At 38.6% G+C, this 17375-nt stretch overlaps 1 protein-coding gene and 1 long non-coding RNA gene across 3 annotated transcripts; one reads left to right on the top strand and one right to left on the bottom strand.

Moving 5' to 3' along the window:
- Positions 1-7033: 7033 nt before the first annotated feature.
- Positions 7034-9533, bottom strand: LOC109400667 (uncharacterized). 2 transcript variants are annotated; one of them, XM_019673157.3, is made up of 3 exons: positions 9320-9533; positions 8922-9246; positions 7034-8809 (listed from the first exon to the last, which is right to left on the bottom strand). In XM_019673157.3, exons 1-3 carry the CDS (start codon positions 9378-9380, stop codon positions 8386-8388), a joined length of 810 nt encoding a protein of 269 aa, XP_019528702.2. In that variant the 5' UTR covers positions 9381-9533; the 3' UTR covers positions 7034-8385. The 2 variants fall into 2 exon arrangements, with proteins under 2 accessions (XP_019528702.2, XP_019528704.2); XM_019673159.3 differs by having other exon boundaries at positions 8922-9243; positions 9320-9531.
- A 6126-nt stretch (positions 9534-15659) lies between these two features.
- On the top strand, positions 15660-17226 carry LOC115269680 (uncharacterized). The gene is made up of 3 exons (XR_003898855.2): positions 15660-15959; positions 16032-16157; positions 16484-17226. It is a non-coding gene; the product is annotated as an uncharacterized LOC115269680 (long non-coding RNA).
- Positions 17227-17375: the final 149 nt, after the last annotated feature.

Genomic DNA, 17375 nt, shown 5'->3' with positions numbered 1-17375 from the left:
ATAAACAGTACTTACCATCATTTCTGCAACTTCAGTTTTCTAACTTTGACGAAAATCTAATTTAAGATCAGTTCCTACTGCTTTACCGAAAGGAGGACAGAGAAAAAGTTCAAGATGTTTTTCACCCACAAATGGGTAAGAGCTCCATTCATCAAACAGGGCAAAATTTACTCTTTTCGCAAAATTTAAAATTACCCTGTTTTTTGACAGCTCCATACATCTGCAAAAAATGGGTACTTTTTGCACTTTAAAGGGTAATGCCGAGTTCGCAGTGTATGAGATGGTGCCGGTTACTATGTTCCTTTTTTCAGTGTATACACGCTCGTTGAAAACTACTCAACAGTGAGTCGTTTTCGACTCACTCTGGTACTTTCAAACTAGCTGTCAAAAGAGAGTAACTTTATTTTATGAAAGAGAGTTGTTTTCTAGTCACACAAGAATAAAATTGAGCTTTACTCACTTTTGAGTAACGGCTTTACAAAAGCACTCATTCATAACCGTCGAAAACTTGTAAAAACTTGTAAGTCCGCGACCAGTATAATGAACTTGTGCCGAAAACTTTTGAAAATGTGTCTAAAATACAAGAAGTTTAGATCTTATTCCAAGCGGAAACCTGTTTCAAGACGATAAGGTAAGTTTTTAATTAACAAACATATCAAAAAATAAAATTATTACGCTACATTGTGATTGTTCTAGGAACTTGAAACTTGAACGGAAATTTCGTTTTCGATATTGTGTGGAATCCCGATTTCCGAACCGGGAATCGGAAATACAATGCAGGAGAGACAAGAGAGAGACGAGACGAGACCCAAGACGCATCAACTAGAAGGAATGGAACGCATCCGGGAGTTCAAATGTTTAGCATCATTTTTAAGATATTAAGATCAATATGTATTTTCTATTCCTATTGCATTAAGTATTCTATTGCATTATGTATTCCTTCTGAATAATCAATCAATAAATTATTGTTTGCTTCTTTGATAATTATTTACATTTACTAACAATTTTATTATCAAAACATACGGCTCCATGAAAATGTTTTAAAGAGAGTAGCATTTACTCACTTTTGCTTCTATTGGAATTATAAAAGTGAGTTAAAGTTACTCCGCAGACAGACGTTCAAGTTTGACTCAGCAGCTTGTGTAAAAAACATGGCCGCCACAAATTGCCAAGTGGCAATCAGCGAACAGATGGCGTTAGCGGCGTTCATATTCAATCGCTGCCTCACATGTGCGTTGCGTCCAAAACTGTCACCACGGTCGTCTTCCAGCCGGATGGCGGGAAAAGACCGCACGTGTTGCACGCTAATAATGTTTCCACATAATTTGTGCAGAGTAAATGACTTTTATTTATTGTCTAAAATCTTTTGCACAAATTAGCGCAGGACTTTTGTAAAATATTTTACACATTATTACTTTTATGTTACATAGATTTGCTTGAATAAAACTGCATTTGGATGAACTTCACTCGCATTGGGAAATCTTTGTGAATGTGACGCAAATGTAGGAATGATTTTGACAGTGTTTGTTTTGATTTTATTTTTCGGTGGGAGATGAATTGGGTGGTAAGTAAGCGGCTGGAAGCACGTGGTTTCTCAAACTGTCAACTGCTCGCGACTGCACTGTAGCAATCGGTTGCCTAGTTTTGAACGAGCGTGTAGGCCGAGATCTACACTCAGAAATAAAAGAAGTCATTAATGCATATTTTTCATGCAAAATGTAGGTTCAACTGGGTTCATGCACTAAGTTACTAAATAGCAAATAGTTTTTAGAATCTTAATTTCATTTAGTATACTAATGCATACTTTTTAGTATACAGTACTGTTTTTGCGAAATTGACCAGTGATCATCAAATGACTAGTTTTAAGTAATTCTCAAGAAGTACGAGAATTACTTAAAACTAGTCATTTGATGATCACTGGTCAATTTCGCAAAAATATAGACTTTCTACCAATTAAAATAATATCAACATTTTATTTATTCATGGGCTTGTTCACAAATGTCATAACGCTGGAGGGGGTGGGTGGGTGTCCTTCATGGTGTTATAGCTCGAACAAATAAAAAAAATTCCCATATAAATAGTGTTACGAAGGGGTGGGTGGGTGTCAGGAAAGGCCAATTTTGGCGTTATGAAATTTGTGAATGAACCCCATATGCATGTCACAATTTACAATTTTAGTTATTTAATCACATTTATGAATACCTGAGTCACAGACAAACAGACGTAACTCTTAGAGGAAATTCATCAAAAACTTTTGCCCGGTGTCATTTTCATGAGCACACTGCCACCTGTTGGTAGAACCGCGCGCGACACTGTCGGCCATGATGGATTTCGATTTGACGTTTTGCTGACACGCACACTACTACACAAATTGCCTGTAATTTTCGTTTGCATCATTCAGCAACGTGTACACTGACAAACGTCAAAGCGATCGAACACTAGCGCATCTTGTGGAACAATCGCGCAAGTCAAATAAAAATTTGAATTGATCGTTAAATGCATGTGCCAAACCGTTTCGAAGAGTGTTACGTCTGTTTGTCTGTGCCTGAGTATAGGCTTCGTTATCGAATTTGTTGAGTATGCATCGTTGCTTCGGCTTTCAGTGCAGACTCAATCACGTAGCGTGAAGTGAACCGCATCAGCTGTCCAAAACTAAGGTCCATACCCAGGTAACCACTAAGCATTTGAATAAGCCGTGTATCAGCCCGTATTACGCATTTAAACTGCTTGCTGCCCTACATAAGCAGTTCAAATGCATAGCTGCCTTGAGTTAGCATAATCTGTGCTGCTCAAAAGCTTTCGGCCGTTAATTAGCATTTCAACTGCTTGAAGTGGTTTCACTTGGGAGCATACAGAATGCTTTTTAACTGCTCTTTAAATGCTAGGAGCAAAAAGGTTGGGAGATATGTTACGCATTTGGCAACACATTTTGTCTCTCTCTCTTACAGAGCCTATGCTTCTGTTTACAAATTTGTGCATCTTTTTTGTTTCTTCATTTTCCCCTACTCAACCAAAAGCACCAAAGAAAACATTACTGCAGCTGGATTGGATTGGGAACTTGTCCATCAAAAAATCAACAATTATTTATCATTTCGTCGGAAAATATGTGCCGAATAGGTGAATGCTTTGGTGGATCATAGGAATGTTTGAAAGAGGGAAGAAACAATCTTATTCCACAGATATTTAAAAGAAGGGATCGTAATGCTCTACCACAATGAAATATCTCAATGAAAACAAGTTTTGGATGTTGAATCTGAAGCTGTTATCGAGTCATTCTTTATATTGGCGATTAAATCAACACATGCCACCGGGACAGCTTTAGCATCGTGGATCAGGAGCAACAGAATCCGAATCAGATATGATTAATCAATCTCCGGATCGTAAGTTCAAACCTACATCACTACAAAAATCAGCAAAAAAGTACCATCTAGCACCGGCTGGAATATGGAAGGACGATGAAGCGGGGAAGCAGGCTGAGAGAACGAGAAGCAGACGTCAATCTATTTTTGTTTTTTTTTTTTGCTCGACGAGGCGTTACGCTTCTTTGACATTTCGTCACGACGTTCCTGAAGGGATAGCACTAAGACAGCCCGTTATTTTGCCAAAACCTGCTGTGAGGTAGCACTGTAGGTGCATATACGGCTAATTAGCATTAAACGCCTTGTCGTAAAGGCTACTATAATGCTGAAGGAATGCTATTTTAAATGCTTACTGGTTACTTGGGTACCTGTATAATATTATGACTCATTTAGAATCTTATGCTCTAAGATCACACCAAATTTTGAATTTCTCATCCAGCAAAACGTATTGCTGGAACCATATCAGCAAATTAAATTTTACTGAACAATCAGTAATGGTAACTGAAAAATCAACAAACACTTAAATTGCTGGATAATCAGTTAAACACTTGTCAAACACTTACAATTTTCCAAAAATACTTTTGCACATCTCCTCACATCAACGCGAGCTAACAGGAATCAATGAAAATTCCACCCAAAAAGGTACTCGGCAGCATCAAATGTAATGCGCCACGTCCATGATGGACATTACTAGTATTGTAGCGCTGCTTTGGAGCTAAATTTGGTGGGTTTAATATTCATTATTGAACTTTGTTTTTTCTTCGAAAAGAAAAAAAAAAACAAAAAATCCGGCCGGAATCGAGCGCGGACAAAATTACTGGTGAACCAGCAAAAAAATCGCATTACTGGATTGGCGATTAAAAGTAGAGGTTATGTCGTGAAAATTTTGAAGTTAGGAAGGGAAATACTAGTTCCTTATCAGTTTAATCATTAATTTTTTGGTAAATTTATCGATAAAATGAATTTTTCTACCCCGATCCCACATTAAATTTTATCTCAATCGCCTCAATCACCAAAATACGAAATGGGATTTCACGAAACTTAACCTCACTTTAGGAGGCCAATAGCCAGCAAAGTAATTTTTGCTGGATGGATTGCTGGATCCACAGCATGTCAAAAACCAGCAAAATTTTGCTGGTTTCCAGCGAAATAAAAATAGTGTGGAGTAACATATTTAATATTTACCATTGACATGTTAAAGACATCTTATAAACGCCGCAAAACACTAACAATGGGGCACGTTCGGTGTAGTACTAGATTTGTAGTAATGAGCTGAATTTTTGTATGGTGAGAAGGTCAATTCTCCGTTTCTGCAATGAAATGGTGCGAAAAGCGTGGGTATTATGATTCCTTGCCTAATTTGATGCTGTTTGAGCAAAACTTTGGATAACTATGTTGTTTATGTTGCAAGAAATGGAGAAAACAAGAACACTGTTGCCCAAAGTTTTGCTCAAACAGCATCAAATCAGCTAAGCAATCATAATACCACAGACAAACAGACGTAACTCTTAGAGGAAATTCATGAAAAACTTTTGCCCGGTGTCATTTTCATGAGCACACTGCCACCTGTTGGTAGAACCGCGCGCGACACTGTCGGCCATGATGGATTTCGATTTGCATTTTGCTGACACGCACACTACTACACAAATTGCCTGTAATTTTCGTTTGCATCATTCAGCAACGTGTACACTGACAAACGTCAAAGCGATCGAACACTAGCGCATCTTGTGGAACAATCGCGCAAGTCAAATAAAAATTTGAATTGATCGTTAAATGCATGTGCCAAACCGTTTCGAAAAGTGTTACGTCTGTTTGTCTGTGGTTTTTTGATTGCACGCTTCTAAGCTGAGAAAACAGCAAGACTTGCTTAGGGTCGATTTCTTCACCCTGGCTTAGGCGTTAAGCCAGGTTTAACTATATGGGTAAGCCTGGCTTACGGGTTAAGCCGAGGTGAAGAAATCGGCCCTTAGTGAGTGTAACTCAGCGCAAGTGAGTGCTCCCATCCTTGCGTAGCACAATCGACGCATGCATATCTTCGTATTTGATTGCAATCAATGGGACACAATCATACACAAACCACAGACAAACAGACGTAACACTCTTCGAAACGGTTTGGCACATGCATTTAAAGATCAATTCAAATTTTTATTTGACTTGCGCGATTGTTCCACAAGATGCGCTAGTGTTCGATCGCTTTGACGTTTGTCAGTGTACACGTTGCTGAATGATGCAAACGAAAATTACAGGCAATTTGTGTAGTAGTGTGCGTGTCAGCAAAACGTCAAATCGAAATCCATCATGGCCGACAGTGTCGCGCGCGGTTCTACCAACAGGTGGCAGTGTGCTCATGAAAATGACACCGGGCAAAAGTTTTTGATGAATTTCCTCTAAGAGTTACGTCTGTTTGTCTGTGCACAAACTATACCTATTTGACAACGCTTTTTTGTAACATGCAGCATTAGTTCTAGTTAATAGCTTGTAAATGAAATTTAAACAAGAAAATTTTGATCACAACAATGGAAGCAATCAGTGAAGTACTAGATTGAAAGTAGTGAGCTGGATTTTTGTATGGTGAGATGATCAATTCTTCATTTCTGCAATAAAACGGTGCAAACAGCGTGGGTTATACGATTTCTTGCCTAATTTGATGATGTTTGAGCAAAGGTTTGAGTAACTGTGTTGTTCAAGTTGCAAAAAAATAAATAATACAACAACACAGTTACCCAAACTTATGCTCAAACATCATCAAATTAGGCAAGAAATCGTATAACCCACGCTGTTTGCACCGTTTTATTGCAGAAATGGAGAATTGATCATCTCACCATACAAAAATCCAGCTCACTACTTTCAATCTAGTACTTCACTGATTGCTTCCTATTTAAATTTAATAAAGTGCCATCCACAAATTACGAAACGCTCAAGGTTAGCTCTATCCGCTTCCCATCGTTTCCCTTTTCAACGGGCCTAATTTCCAACCACTGTTAAGAACAGACTGTATAATCATATAATAGCTCGCTGCTATAGGACATATCGGTGAAGTACTAGATTTGTAGTAATGAGCTGAATTTTAGTATGGTGAGAAGGTCAATTCTCCGTTTCTGCAATAGTGGTTTCTGCTTTTAGTAGTGTTGCGTGTACGTATACGCTGCATTACACGAACACCACTTGAGTTACTGGTTGAAAATAGTAAACAAAGATCAGCTGTTCCCAGCAAAATCAAATGGGCATATTTTCAACCAGTAGATTTGCATTAGTGTTCGTGACACCGCGCTGCGAAACCACTATGAAATAGTGCAAAAAGCGTGGGTATTATGATTCCTTGCCTAATTTGATGCTGTTTGAGCAAAACTTTGGGCAACAGTGTTGTTGTTTTCTCCATTTCTTGCAACATAAACAACATAGTTATCCAAAGTTTTGCTCAAACAGCATCAAATTAGGCAAGAAATCATAATACCCACGCTTTTTGCACTATTTCATTGCAGAAACGGAGAATTGACCTTCTCACCATACTAAAATTCAGCTCATTACTACAAATCTAGTACTACACCGAACGTGCCCTATTACCTCACAAGCGAAATCTTTGTACTGGAAAATCCTCTTCTCTCCCGATACACTAGCATTGAAAAAGGCGTTCTTTTCTTTCTATTTCCATTTATATGGCATTCTTGTTAGCATATTTTGTATATCTTCTATATTAATATGCACAATATATTGTATAGTCTTTTGTTTCCGTTTACGATGGAAAAGAACGATAAAACCTACATTCAAAAATGTTTCCACACAAAAGCTTTATCATGGATACACGAATATTCAAAAATCTTAACAAACAGATATAGGTTTCTGTGGTTATGTATTCTGATACAAGTTTGAAACAAGTACACACACAACATTGGTCACATACACCGAACAATCATTGACCATAGTAGGGTGGGGCGGGGCAAGATGGGTCGCGGGGCAAGATGGGTCAGTGCCATTTTCGGGCGCATTACTTATGTTTTGATTATGTTAATAATTTTGTTAGATGACCAGCATGAATATACAAAAGTTTGGAGCATTGATTGAAAAATTATTCACTCTCATTGGAATTAAAAAATAAAATGGTTTTTAGCCATTTTTCTTATGCGATGCATTCCATATAATCCCCATATAAACGGTCGCGGGGCAAGATGGGTCACCTTCAATTTTGAACGTATTTTTGGAGCATTCCAAAGTTATTTATTTTTTATTACAAGACTATCTCATAAACGACTTCAATCAAGCAGAATGAACGCTCAAAATTATAACATAAAATTATGATATTTTTTTAGTGAAAACATCGATTTTCAAGTCGCCTTAGGACCACTGAAATCGTAAAGTTTTTTATATTCCAAATAAATTGATAAAATGTTCACTAGTAGCTCTTGTTTACTCAGTATGGATATGGAGCATATATGAATGCCGAACAAATCTCATATTTTGACGTTTTTCGTTGAGAAAATGTGAATTACTTAAAAGGTGACCCATCTTGCCCCGCACTTTTTTCACGGTGCAAAATCGATCACTTTTTAAAATTGCTTGTCTAACGTCATATTTTGTATTTAATGAACTTTTTATCGACTTTTAGCATAGCTAACTAGTGTAATAAAGAGTAGCGGACGAATACAAACCAATACGATTTGTATTTACAAAGTTATGGTGATCCATCCTTAGGTGACTCATCTTGCCCCGCCCCACCCTACATCATAATATTAGCTATTCGTCTTCTTGTGTTATAAAAGCTACCATAATAGTGTAGTACGTTTAAAATGACTTTCAAAAGATTCTGGAATATTATTGCTTAACAAAAAATGGCAAAAGTTGGTTGTCGTATATAGTTCGGATATCACACTAAAAACGACTCCCCGAATTCAGCGGTAGGATTTCGATGAAAATTGACGGTATTGGTAAAAATTGAAAAAGTTCACGGATGCATTCTATGCGACCATCCAAAAACACTGAAATCGGCGACTCATTTCTCTAATTTGTAGGAAATCGTTGCAACTTACTCTCAGTCCCTTCGTCGATGCTGCAGCTTGGGACAGAGCTCGGCGTCGTCCTGGGTGGAAACGACCTCAGCCGGTGCCAACAGCAAATGGTCATACTGGCCATCGCGAGCCGTTTGTTCCGGACCTTTCAACGCATGCTCCCGGATGAAGTCCTCCAGCACCTCCCGCTGCAGCACGGAAAACTCCAACAGTGCACCCCAGGCCACTAGCGCGAACGGGCGATCCTTGGACGGCAGCACGGATGGAGTGATTACGTGCCGGTACAGGCAACTCTTGACGATGCGTTTCAACTGTTCGACTTGATCCTTGTTCGCACAGGGATGATACAGGGCAATGATTGCACCGTGTTCGGCGTTGTGCAGCCAGCGTTGCGTTGGGACGTATTTGTATTCACCGTACCGTGGCCACAGTGGGCGGTGAGTTCCACTGAAATTAGGAATTTTGTAGCAAAATTTTGTTTTACCAACTATTTACTGATTGGGACCACTGTGCCCCCATTGAACTCAGCTCATAATTATCTAAAAAAAAGCATCCATACAAAGTTGGAATCCGCTCGTCGTACTCAATGCTCGTGTTCATGCACTTGTGAATAGCCACGTACGAGTCCGGAATGTCGTACAGCGTTATCAGCGGTTCCATATTGTAGTCGCCCCGATAGTCGTGCCTGTTATCCAAACACAAATACACTGTCGAATGGCGGACGTCGTACGGGTCGAAATCCGTCGACAGGTTTCGCTTGGCATCGTCGCAGTCCGGATTCTGGACGCCCATCAATATCCGACCGTGTTCATCTTGCTGGATTGCCGCACCGGACGGGGCTTCCCTCACATCATTGGGAAACCATTTACCCTTCCAGACGTCTGCTGATGGGTGGAAACAGGAACATGAATCATGCAGTTGTCTTCCGTTTTTTGACTAATACGCCTTCGTACTCACCTTGTTCGGCAACTGTGGCAATCGCCGTGAAGCAAATGTAGTACAGCAAATGCTTTAGCATATTTTAGAGACCACGGAGATAACCTACGACACGGGAATTTCCCTATCACTCGGAAATCATTCAAACCAGTTTCAAAGCACTGCGAAGATGAATGAAAATGCAATGTTTACGCTGATGGATGACGACGGAATGTGCGCGATGCAAAAGAACGTCAAAACCAGAGAGTCAAAACAAACATTATTTTTTTGTTTTCATGACATGCAGAGAGCGAGAGAGCCGCGAGCTTTTCGGAAAGCTTTGCACCAAAAATGAGGTACCAGAAGATTATACCACCGGTTAACAGGAGGCAATCAGTGAAGTACTAGATTGAAAGTAGTGAGCTGGATTTTTGTATGGTAATGTTCAATAGGAAGCAATCAGTGAAGTACTAGATTGAAAGTAGTGAGCTGGATTTTTGTATGGTGAGATGATCAATTCTCCGTTTCTGCAATGAAATGGTGCAAACAGCTTGGGTTATTTGATTTCTTGCCTAATTTGATGCTGTTTGAGCAAAAGTTTGGGTAACTGTGTTGTTGTATTATTTATTTCTTGCAACTTCAACAACACAGTTACCCAAAGTTTTGCTCAAACAGCATCAAATTAGGCAAGAAATCATATAACCCACGCTGTTTGCAGCATTTCTTGACTAATTTGATGCTATTTGAGCAAAAGTTTGAGTAACTGTGTTGTTGTATTATTTATTTCTTGCAACTTCAACAACACAGTTACCCAAGCTTTTGCTCAAACAGCATTAAATTAGGCAAGAATCCATATAACCTATGCTGTTTGCACCATTTCATTGCAGAAATGAAGTACTGATCATCTCACCATACAAAAATCCAGCTCACTACTTTCAATCTAGTACTTCACTGATTGCTTCCTATTCTCCATTTCTACAATAGTGGTTTCGCAGCCCGGTGTCACGAACACTAATGTAAATCTACTGGTTGAAAATATGCCCATTTGATTTTGCTGGGAACAGCTGATCTCTGTTTACTATTTTCAACCAGTAACTCAGGTGGTGTTCGTGGCATGCAGCGTGTACGTACACGCAACACTACTAAAAGCAGAAACCACTATGAATAGGAGGCAATCAGTGAAGTACTAGATTGAAAGTAGTGAGCTGGATTTTTGTATGGTGAGATGATCAATTCTCCATTTCTGCAATGAAATGGTGCAAACAGCGTGGGTTATATGATTTCTTGCCTAATTTAATGCTGGTTGAGCAAAAGTTTGGATAACTGTGTTGTTGTATTATTTATTTCTTGCAACTTCAACAACACAGTAACCCAAACTTTTGCTCAAACAGCATCAAATTAGGCAAGAAATCATATAACCCACGCTGTTTGCACCATTTCATTACAGAAATGGAGAATTGATCATCTCACCATACAAAAATCCAGCTCACTACTTTCAATCTAGTACTTCACTGATTGCCTCCTATTGGTGCAAACAGCGTGGGTTATATGATTTCTTGGCTAATTTGATGCTGTTTGAGCAAAAGTTTGGGTAACTGTGCTGTTGAAGTTGCATGAAATAAATAATACAACAACAAAGTTACCCAAACATTTGCTCAAACAGCATCAAATTAGTCAAGAAATCATATAACCCACGCTGTTTGCACCAATTCATTGCAGAAATGGAGAATTGAACATCTCACCAAAGTCCAAATAAAGTCGTAGCACTCGGGCTCAGACTGGGTACCAATTCTAGTACTGCATTTGGTCCCCGGTACCCAAGTTTGACATTTGACTGTATACCTCATTTTTATTGAACTTGTTCTTTAGTAACCTATGACAACCAACGTAGATATCAACACTGAATGCAACATGTCAAACTCTTGCGTTGTCTCAACTCTCTAAAGACTCTCATGCTAGGTATAATTTGAGCTCTCTGGAACTGTTTACAAGGGACAACTAGTTTGAGCTTCAGAGTATCAGCTCTCGAGATCCAGCTCCCAATACGGTTTTCGTCCACGAATCATAAATGCAAACGCGCGGGATTACTTTTTCTCATTAATTTATTAACAAAAATAACTAGGCTGTGTTCGTGTAGTTTTTTTTTTCAAAATTATATTAATGTATATTTTAACTTTTAAAGCTAATAGGAGGCAATCAGTGAAGTACTAGATTGAAAGTAGTGAGCTGGATTTTTGTATGGTGAGATGTTCAATTCTGCATTTCTGCAATGAAATGGTGCAAACAGCGTGGGTTATATGATTTCTTGGCTAATTTGATGCTGTTTGAGCAAAAGTTTGGATAACTTTGTTGTTGTATTATTTATTTCATGCAACTTCAACAACACAGTTACCCAAACTTTTGCTCAAACAGCATCAAATTAGGCAAGAAATCATATAACCCACGCTGTTTGCACCATTTCATTACAGAAATGGAGAATTGATCATCTCACCATACAAAAATCCAGCTCACTACTTTCAATCTAGTACTTCACTGATTGCCTCCTATTGGTGCAAACAGCGTGGGTTATATGATTTCTTGGCTAATTTGATGCTGTTTGAGCAAAAGTTTGGGTAACTGTGCTGTTGAAGTTGCATGAAATAAATAATACAACAACAAAGTTACCCAAACTTTTGCTCAAACAGCATCAAATTAGTCAAGAAATCATATAACCCACGCTGTTTGCACCAATTCATTGCAGAAATGGAGAATTGAACATCTCACCAAAGTCCAAATAAAGTCGTAGCACTCGGGCTCAGACTGGGTACCAATTCTAGTACTGCATTTGGTCCCCGGTACCCAAGTTTGACATTTGACTGTATACCTCATTTTTATTGAACTTGTTCTTTAGTAACCTATGACAACCAACGTAGATATCAACACTGAATGCAACATGTCAAACTCTTGCGTTGTCTCAACTCTCTAAAGACTCTCATGCTAGGTATAATTTGAGCTCTCTGGAACTGTTTACAAGGGACAACTAGTTTGAGCTTCAGAGTATCAGCTCTCGAGATCCAGCTCCCAATACGGTTTTCGTCCACGAATCATAAATGCAAACGCGCGGGATTACTTTTTCTCATTAATTTATTAACAAAAATAACTAGGCTGTGTTCGTGTAGTTTTTTTTTTTCAAAATTATATTAATGTATATTTTAACTTTTAAAGCTAATAGGAGGCAATCAGTGAAGTACTAGATTGAAAGTAGTGAGCTGGATTTTTGTATGGTGAGATGTTCAATTCTGCATTTCTGCAATGAAATGGTGCAAACAGCGTGGGTTATATGATTTCTTGGCTAATTTGATGCTGTTTGAGCAAAAGTTTGGATAACTTTGTTGTTGTATTATTTATTTCATGCAACTTCAACAACACAGTTACCCAAACTTTTGCTCAAACAGCATCAAATTAGTCAAGAAATCATATAACCCACGCTGTTTGCACCATTTCATTGCAGAAATGGAGAATTGAACATCTCACCATACAAAAATCCAGCTCACTACTTTCAATCTAGTACTTCACTGATTGCCTCCTATTCTACACTATTGTGTAGAGCGTTTGGCCGGCCGGTAACGCTTGAATCAAGCAAGAACGGGGCCCCGTCCGGACGATAGGGGGGACTATAGGAATGGCGACGTTGGAGATCGGAACGGTGACATCGTCAGGCTGGTAAACGGGGCGACGGGGTGGTAAGTCGGTGGGGGTCTCATTGGGTTCGTTACACTTTTTGGCCTGGGAGTTGGAATTGGATTTTCGATTAAGGACACTCCAAGGGACGCTCTCATAATTGACGACGACGAGGACTCAAGGGTGATGAAGGATGCTTCCAATTTTCTAACAGTTAAATACTTCCTTTTCCTAAAATAAAATAGGCAAAAGTTAAATTGATTGCAGAAAATTATCATTCAAAACGTTACCTACCGGAAATTGATTTTTTCTTGTTTATATTTGTTTGAACAGTAGTTACTCATAGCAACATTAGTGGAGTACTAGATATTCAATTTGCAGAAGAGCGCAAGGTATCATTATACGCAGGTATTATATTTTTTTGGTCTAGTACTTCATGAACACCGAAATTTCACACCAATGTATGGGAGTTGAACGACTTTATTTGGACTTTGATCTCACCATACAAAAATCCAGCTCACTACTTTCAATCTAGTACTTCACTGATTGCCTCCTATAGGAGGCAATCAGTGAAGTACTAGATTGAAAGTAGTGAGCTGGATTTTTGTATGGCGAGATGATCAATTCTCCATTTCTGCAATGAAATGGTGCAAACAGCGTGGGTTATATGATTTATTGACTAATTTTATGCTGTTTGAGCAAAAGTTTGGATAACTGTGTTGTTGAAGTTGCAGGAAAAAATAATACAACAACACAGTTATTCAAACTTTTGCTCAAATAGCATCAAATTAGACAATAAATCATATAACCTACGCTGTTTGCACCATTTCATTGCTGAAATGGAGAATTGATCATCTCACCATACAAAAATCAAGCTCACTACTTTCAATCTAGTACTTCACTGATTGCCTCCTATTAAAGTTCCTATAGGGTGGGTCCTTGGGGCAAGACAGATCTACACTGAACGGCGGTTTGCAATGAAAATTACTATTCTGAGGGTCAATTTAAATACACAACGCCACTAAATTTGTGCAGAATGATTTTCGTTTCAATGGGGCACGTTCGGTGTAGTACTAGATTTGTAGTAATGAGCTGAATTTTAGTATGGTGAGAAGGTCAATTCTCCGTTTCTGCAATGAAAAGGTGCAAAAAGCGTGGGTATTATGATTCCTTGTCTAATTTGATGCTGTTTGAGCAAAACTTTGGATAACTATGTTGTTTATGTTGCAAGAAATTGAGAAAACAACAACTCTGTTGCCCAAAGTTTTGCTCAAACAGCATCAAATTAGGCAAGGAACCATAATACCCACGCTTTTTGCACCTTTTCATTGCAGAAACGGAGAATTGACCTTCTCACCATACTAAAATTCAGCTCATTACTACAAATCTAGTACTTCACCGATCTGTCCTATTCAACAGAATTATGGTTTCAATTTTACCATGGGCTCGATTTTCATTAGAAAAAGTTTACTTTGGCAACCAGATTCGAACCAAGAAGGTTGATGTGAGAAGGAACAAAACGCACACAAGAAGCGTTGGTGGGTCGATGATCATGTTTTGCCATGGTAAATTTAAAAACATATTGTTATGCTTGTCATTACTGCAAGCCGCCTTTCAGTGTAACGAGAGAAAATCGGTGTTCAAAATGTTGTTCAGAATGGGGCACGTTCGGTGTAGTACTAGAGTTGTAGTAATGAGCTGAATTTTAGTATGGTGAGAAGGTCAATGAGACACCTTCGATGTAGTACTAGATTGATAGTAATGAGTTGAATTTTTGTATGGCGAGAAGGTCAATTCAGCAACAAATTTTGAAAATGACGTATAATCAATGGTGTAGCATTGATTATACGTCGTTTTCAAAATTTGTTACTGAATGGGGCACGTTCGGAGTAGTACTAGATTTGTAGTAATGAGCTGAATTTTTGTATGGTGAGAAGGTTAATTCTCCATTTCTGCAATGAAATGGTGCAAAAAGCGTGGGTATTATGATTCCTTGCCTAATTTCATGCTGTTTGAGCAAAACTTTGGATAACTATGTTGTTTATGTTGCAAGAAATAGAGAAAACAACAACACTGTTGCCCAAAGTTTTGCTCAAACAGCATCAAATTAGGCATGGAATCATAATACCCACGCTTTTTGCACCATTTTATTGCAGAAACGGAGAATTGACCTTCTCACCATACTAAAATTCAACTCATTACTACAAATCTAGTACTTCACCGAACTGTCCTATAGAAGGCAATCAGTGAAGTACTAGATTGAAAGTAGTGAGCTGGATTTTTGTATGGTGAGATGATCAATTCTCCATTTCTGCAATGAAATGGAGCAAACAACGTGGGTTATATGATTTCTAGACTAATTTGATGCTATTTGAGCAAAAGTATGTGTAACTGTGATGTTGTATTACTTATTTCTTGCAACTTCAACAACACAGTTACCCAAACTTTTGCTCAAACAGCATAAAATTGGACATGAAATCATATAACCCACGCTGTTTGCACCATTTCATTGCAGAAATGGAGAATTGATAATCTTACCATACAAAAATCCAGCTCACTACTTTCAATCTAGTACTTCACTGATTGCCTCCTATATGACAGATCGGTGAAGTACTAGATTTGTAGTAATGAGCTGAATTTTAGTATGGTGAGAAGGTCAATTCTCCGTTTCTGCAAATAAATGGTGCAAAAAGCGTGGGTATTATGATTCCTTGCCTACACTCAAATTAATTTACGGATAGAATCTAAGTGCAGAAAGCACATAGCTTACGAACGGGAGAGAAAAAAATCATTCTAAGTGCAACAAATGAAAATTAAAAGTTACTTCATTAAAATTTATTTTTCCTGTATTAAATTTAGAGTGTAATAACATAAAAAGCAACCTTGTCAACATAAAATTCAAACACAATCATAACAAACGAGAAACGGACATTGCGCGCCGAAGACGCACAGTTTGCCGCGGAAAATTGCGGAATTTCTCACGGTGCTCAAGAAAATTAATTTGCCGACCAATTTGTTGAAGGTAAGTAGATAACTTATTCTTCAAACTATACAATTTTGTTCATTCTACGTACATACTTTTTGTACTTTCTAGATTTGCTCTACAACGTCGACCGCTTTTCCACCGTCTCCAAGGACGAATAATTTTGTTGGGAGTTGCCGGAAAAAGCTGCGACCGGGACGTGCTGTTCGACAGAGAACAGATTGGTGGAAGCTCAACGTAAGTCAATTTAAATAACCTGATCTAGGGGCAAGACACTGTGCAAACGCGAGCAACTCTGAGAATTTCTGAGTAGCTCTTTTTAGCAATGATCGACGAAATTTGTCGGAAGACATCCCCAAAACTGCAATTTTCATTCAGCACATGCAACACTTTGCAGTTTGACATTGATGCCAGATCACACTTTGGCATAAATGGGAGAAATTCTGAGGAACTGTGAGGAATTCTGTGCAACACCTCGAACACAGATTTGCTCTCGTTTGATCTGTCCTGCCCCTAGAACCTGATATTCGTTTTTATTCATCAAAGGTTGATACAAATTACAGAGTTTCGATCTTGGTTTCGATTGTGGTGGTCAAGTGGTCATCAAAGTAGAAGTTTCGGGAGAGCGTTTGCAGTGATGACGCGGAGGCGTCGGAAGTATACCACTAGAATCGACTCTGATGCGCTCGATGCGTGCCCTTCGTCAAACCCGGAAATGGAAATCAATCATTGTAGCCCATCGTTACTGAAACTGTTCCAACTGCATTGGCCGTGGCATTAGTGGAGCTCCTTGTTCCATCATGTTCGTCGGCCGTGGACAATCGTTTGCGTTAGCAAATGGCACTTGCGGTGTGAAATGTCCAGCTGTGAACATTGAATGCAGCTTTAATTCCCCGAAAACAGCAAGGACATCAACGCAATCGGTAGTTCCACCCAACCTACCCCACCCAAAGGACCCGAAAAAGTCACGATGGACACGCGCTAATGATCATCATTATTTGGCCCACGCGATCTGGTACTACACCTGTGTACAATGACAAATAAATAAAACTTATTTTTTAACAACCATATTATTCGAAATTTTAATTTGTTGTTATTTCAAAACCAATTCCTAATGAAAATAATCTTATTATTCTTATTATTAGGAACTATGTGCCTCACGATTGAAATCCCATCAACAGGCTGTTAAAAAGCAAAAGGTTCGCACATAAAATGTATCTTGACTGAGTTGGCAAAGTTTCGATAAGCCTGCACTTATATTTCAAGTGCAAAAGCAATTGGTCACAATCTAAGTGCAGGATACTTATATTCAATGTGTTAATTAATCTGAGTGTAATTTGATGCTGTTTGAGCAAAACTTTGGGCAACAGTGTTGTTGTTTTCTCCATTTCTTGCAACATAAACAACATAGTTATCCAAAGTTTTGCTCAAACAGCATCAAATTAGGCAATGAAT

This window comes from Aedes albopictus, chromosome 2 (assembly GCF_035046485.1).
Source record: "Aedes albopictus strain Foshan chromosome 2, AalbF5, whole genome shotgun sequence".
NCBI classification, from domain to species: Eukaryota; Metazoa; Arthropoda; class Insecta; order Diptera; family Culicidae; genus Aedes; species Aedes albopictus.
This window is presented reverse-complemented; position numbering and strand designations above follow the sequence as displayed.

Coding starts and splice junctions, on each gene's coding strand:
- LOC109400667 (XM_019673157.3), bottom strand. CDS start 9,380: ATGCTAAAGCATTTGCTGTACTACATTTGCTTCACGGCGATTGCCACA. Junction 9,247..9,319: donor TGCCACAGTTGCCGAACAAG/GTGAGTACGAAG, acceptor TCCACCCATCAG/CAGACGTCTGGAAGGGTAAA. Junction 8,810..8,921: donor GACGAGCGGATTCCAACTTT/GTATGGATGCTT, acceptor TCCTAATTTCAG/TGGAACTCACCGCCCACTGT.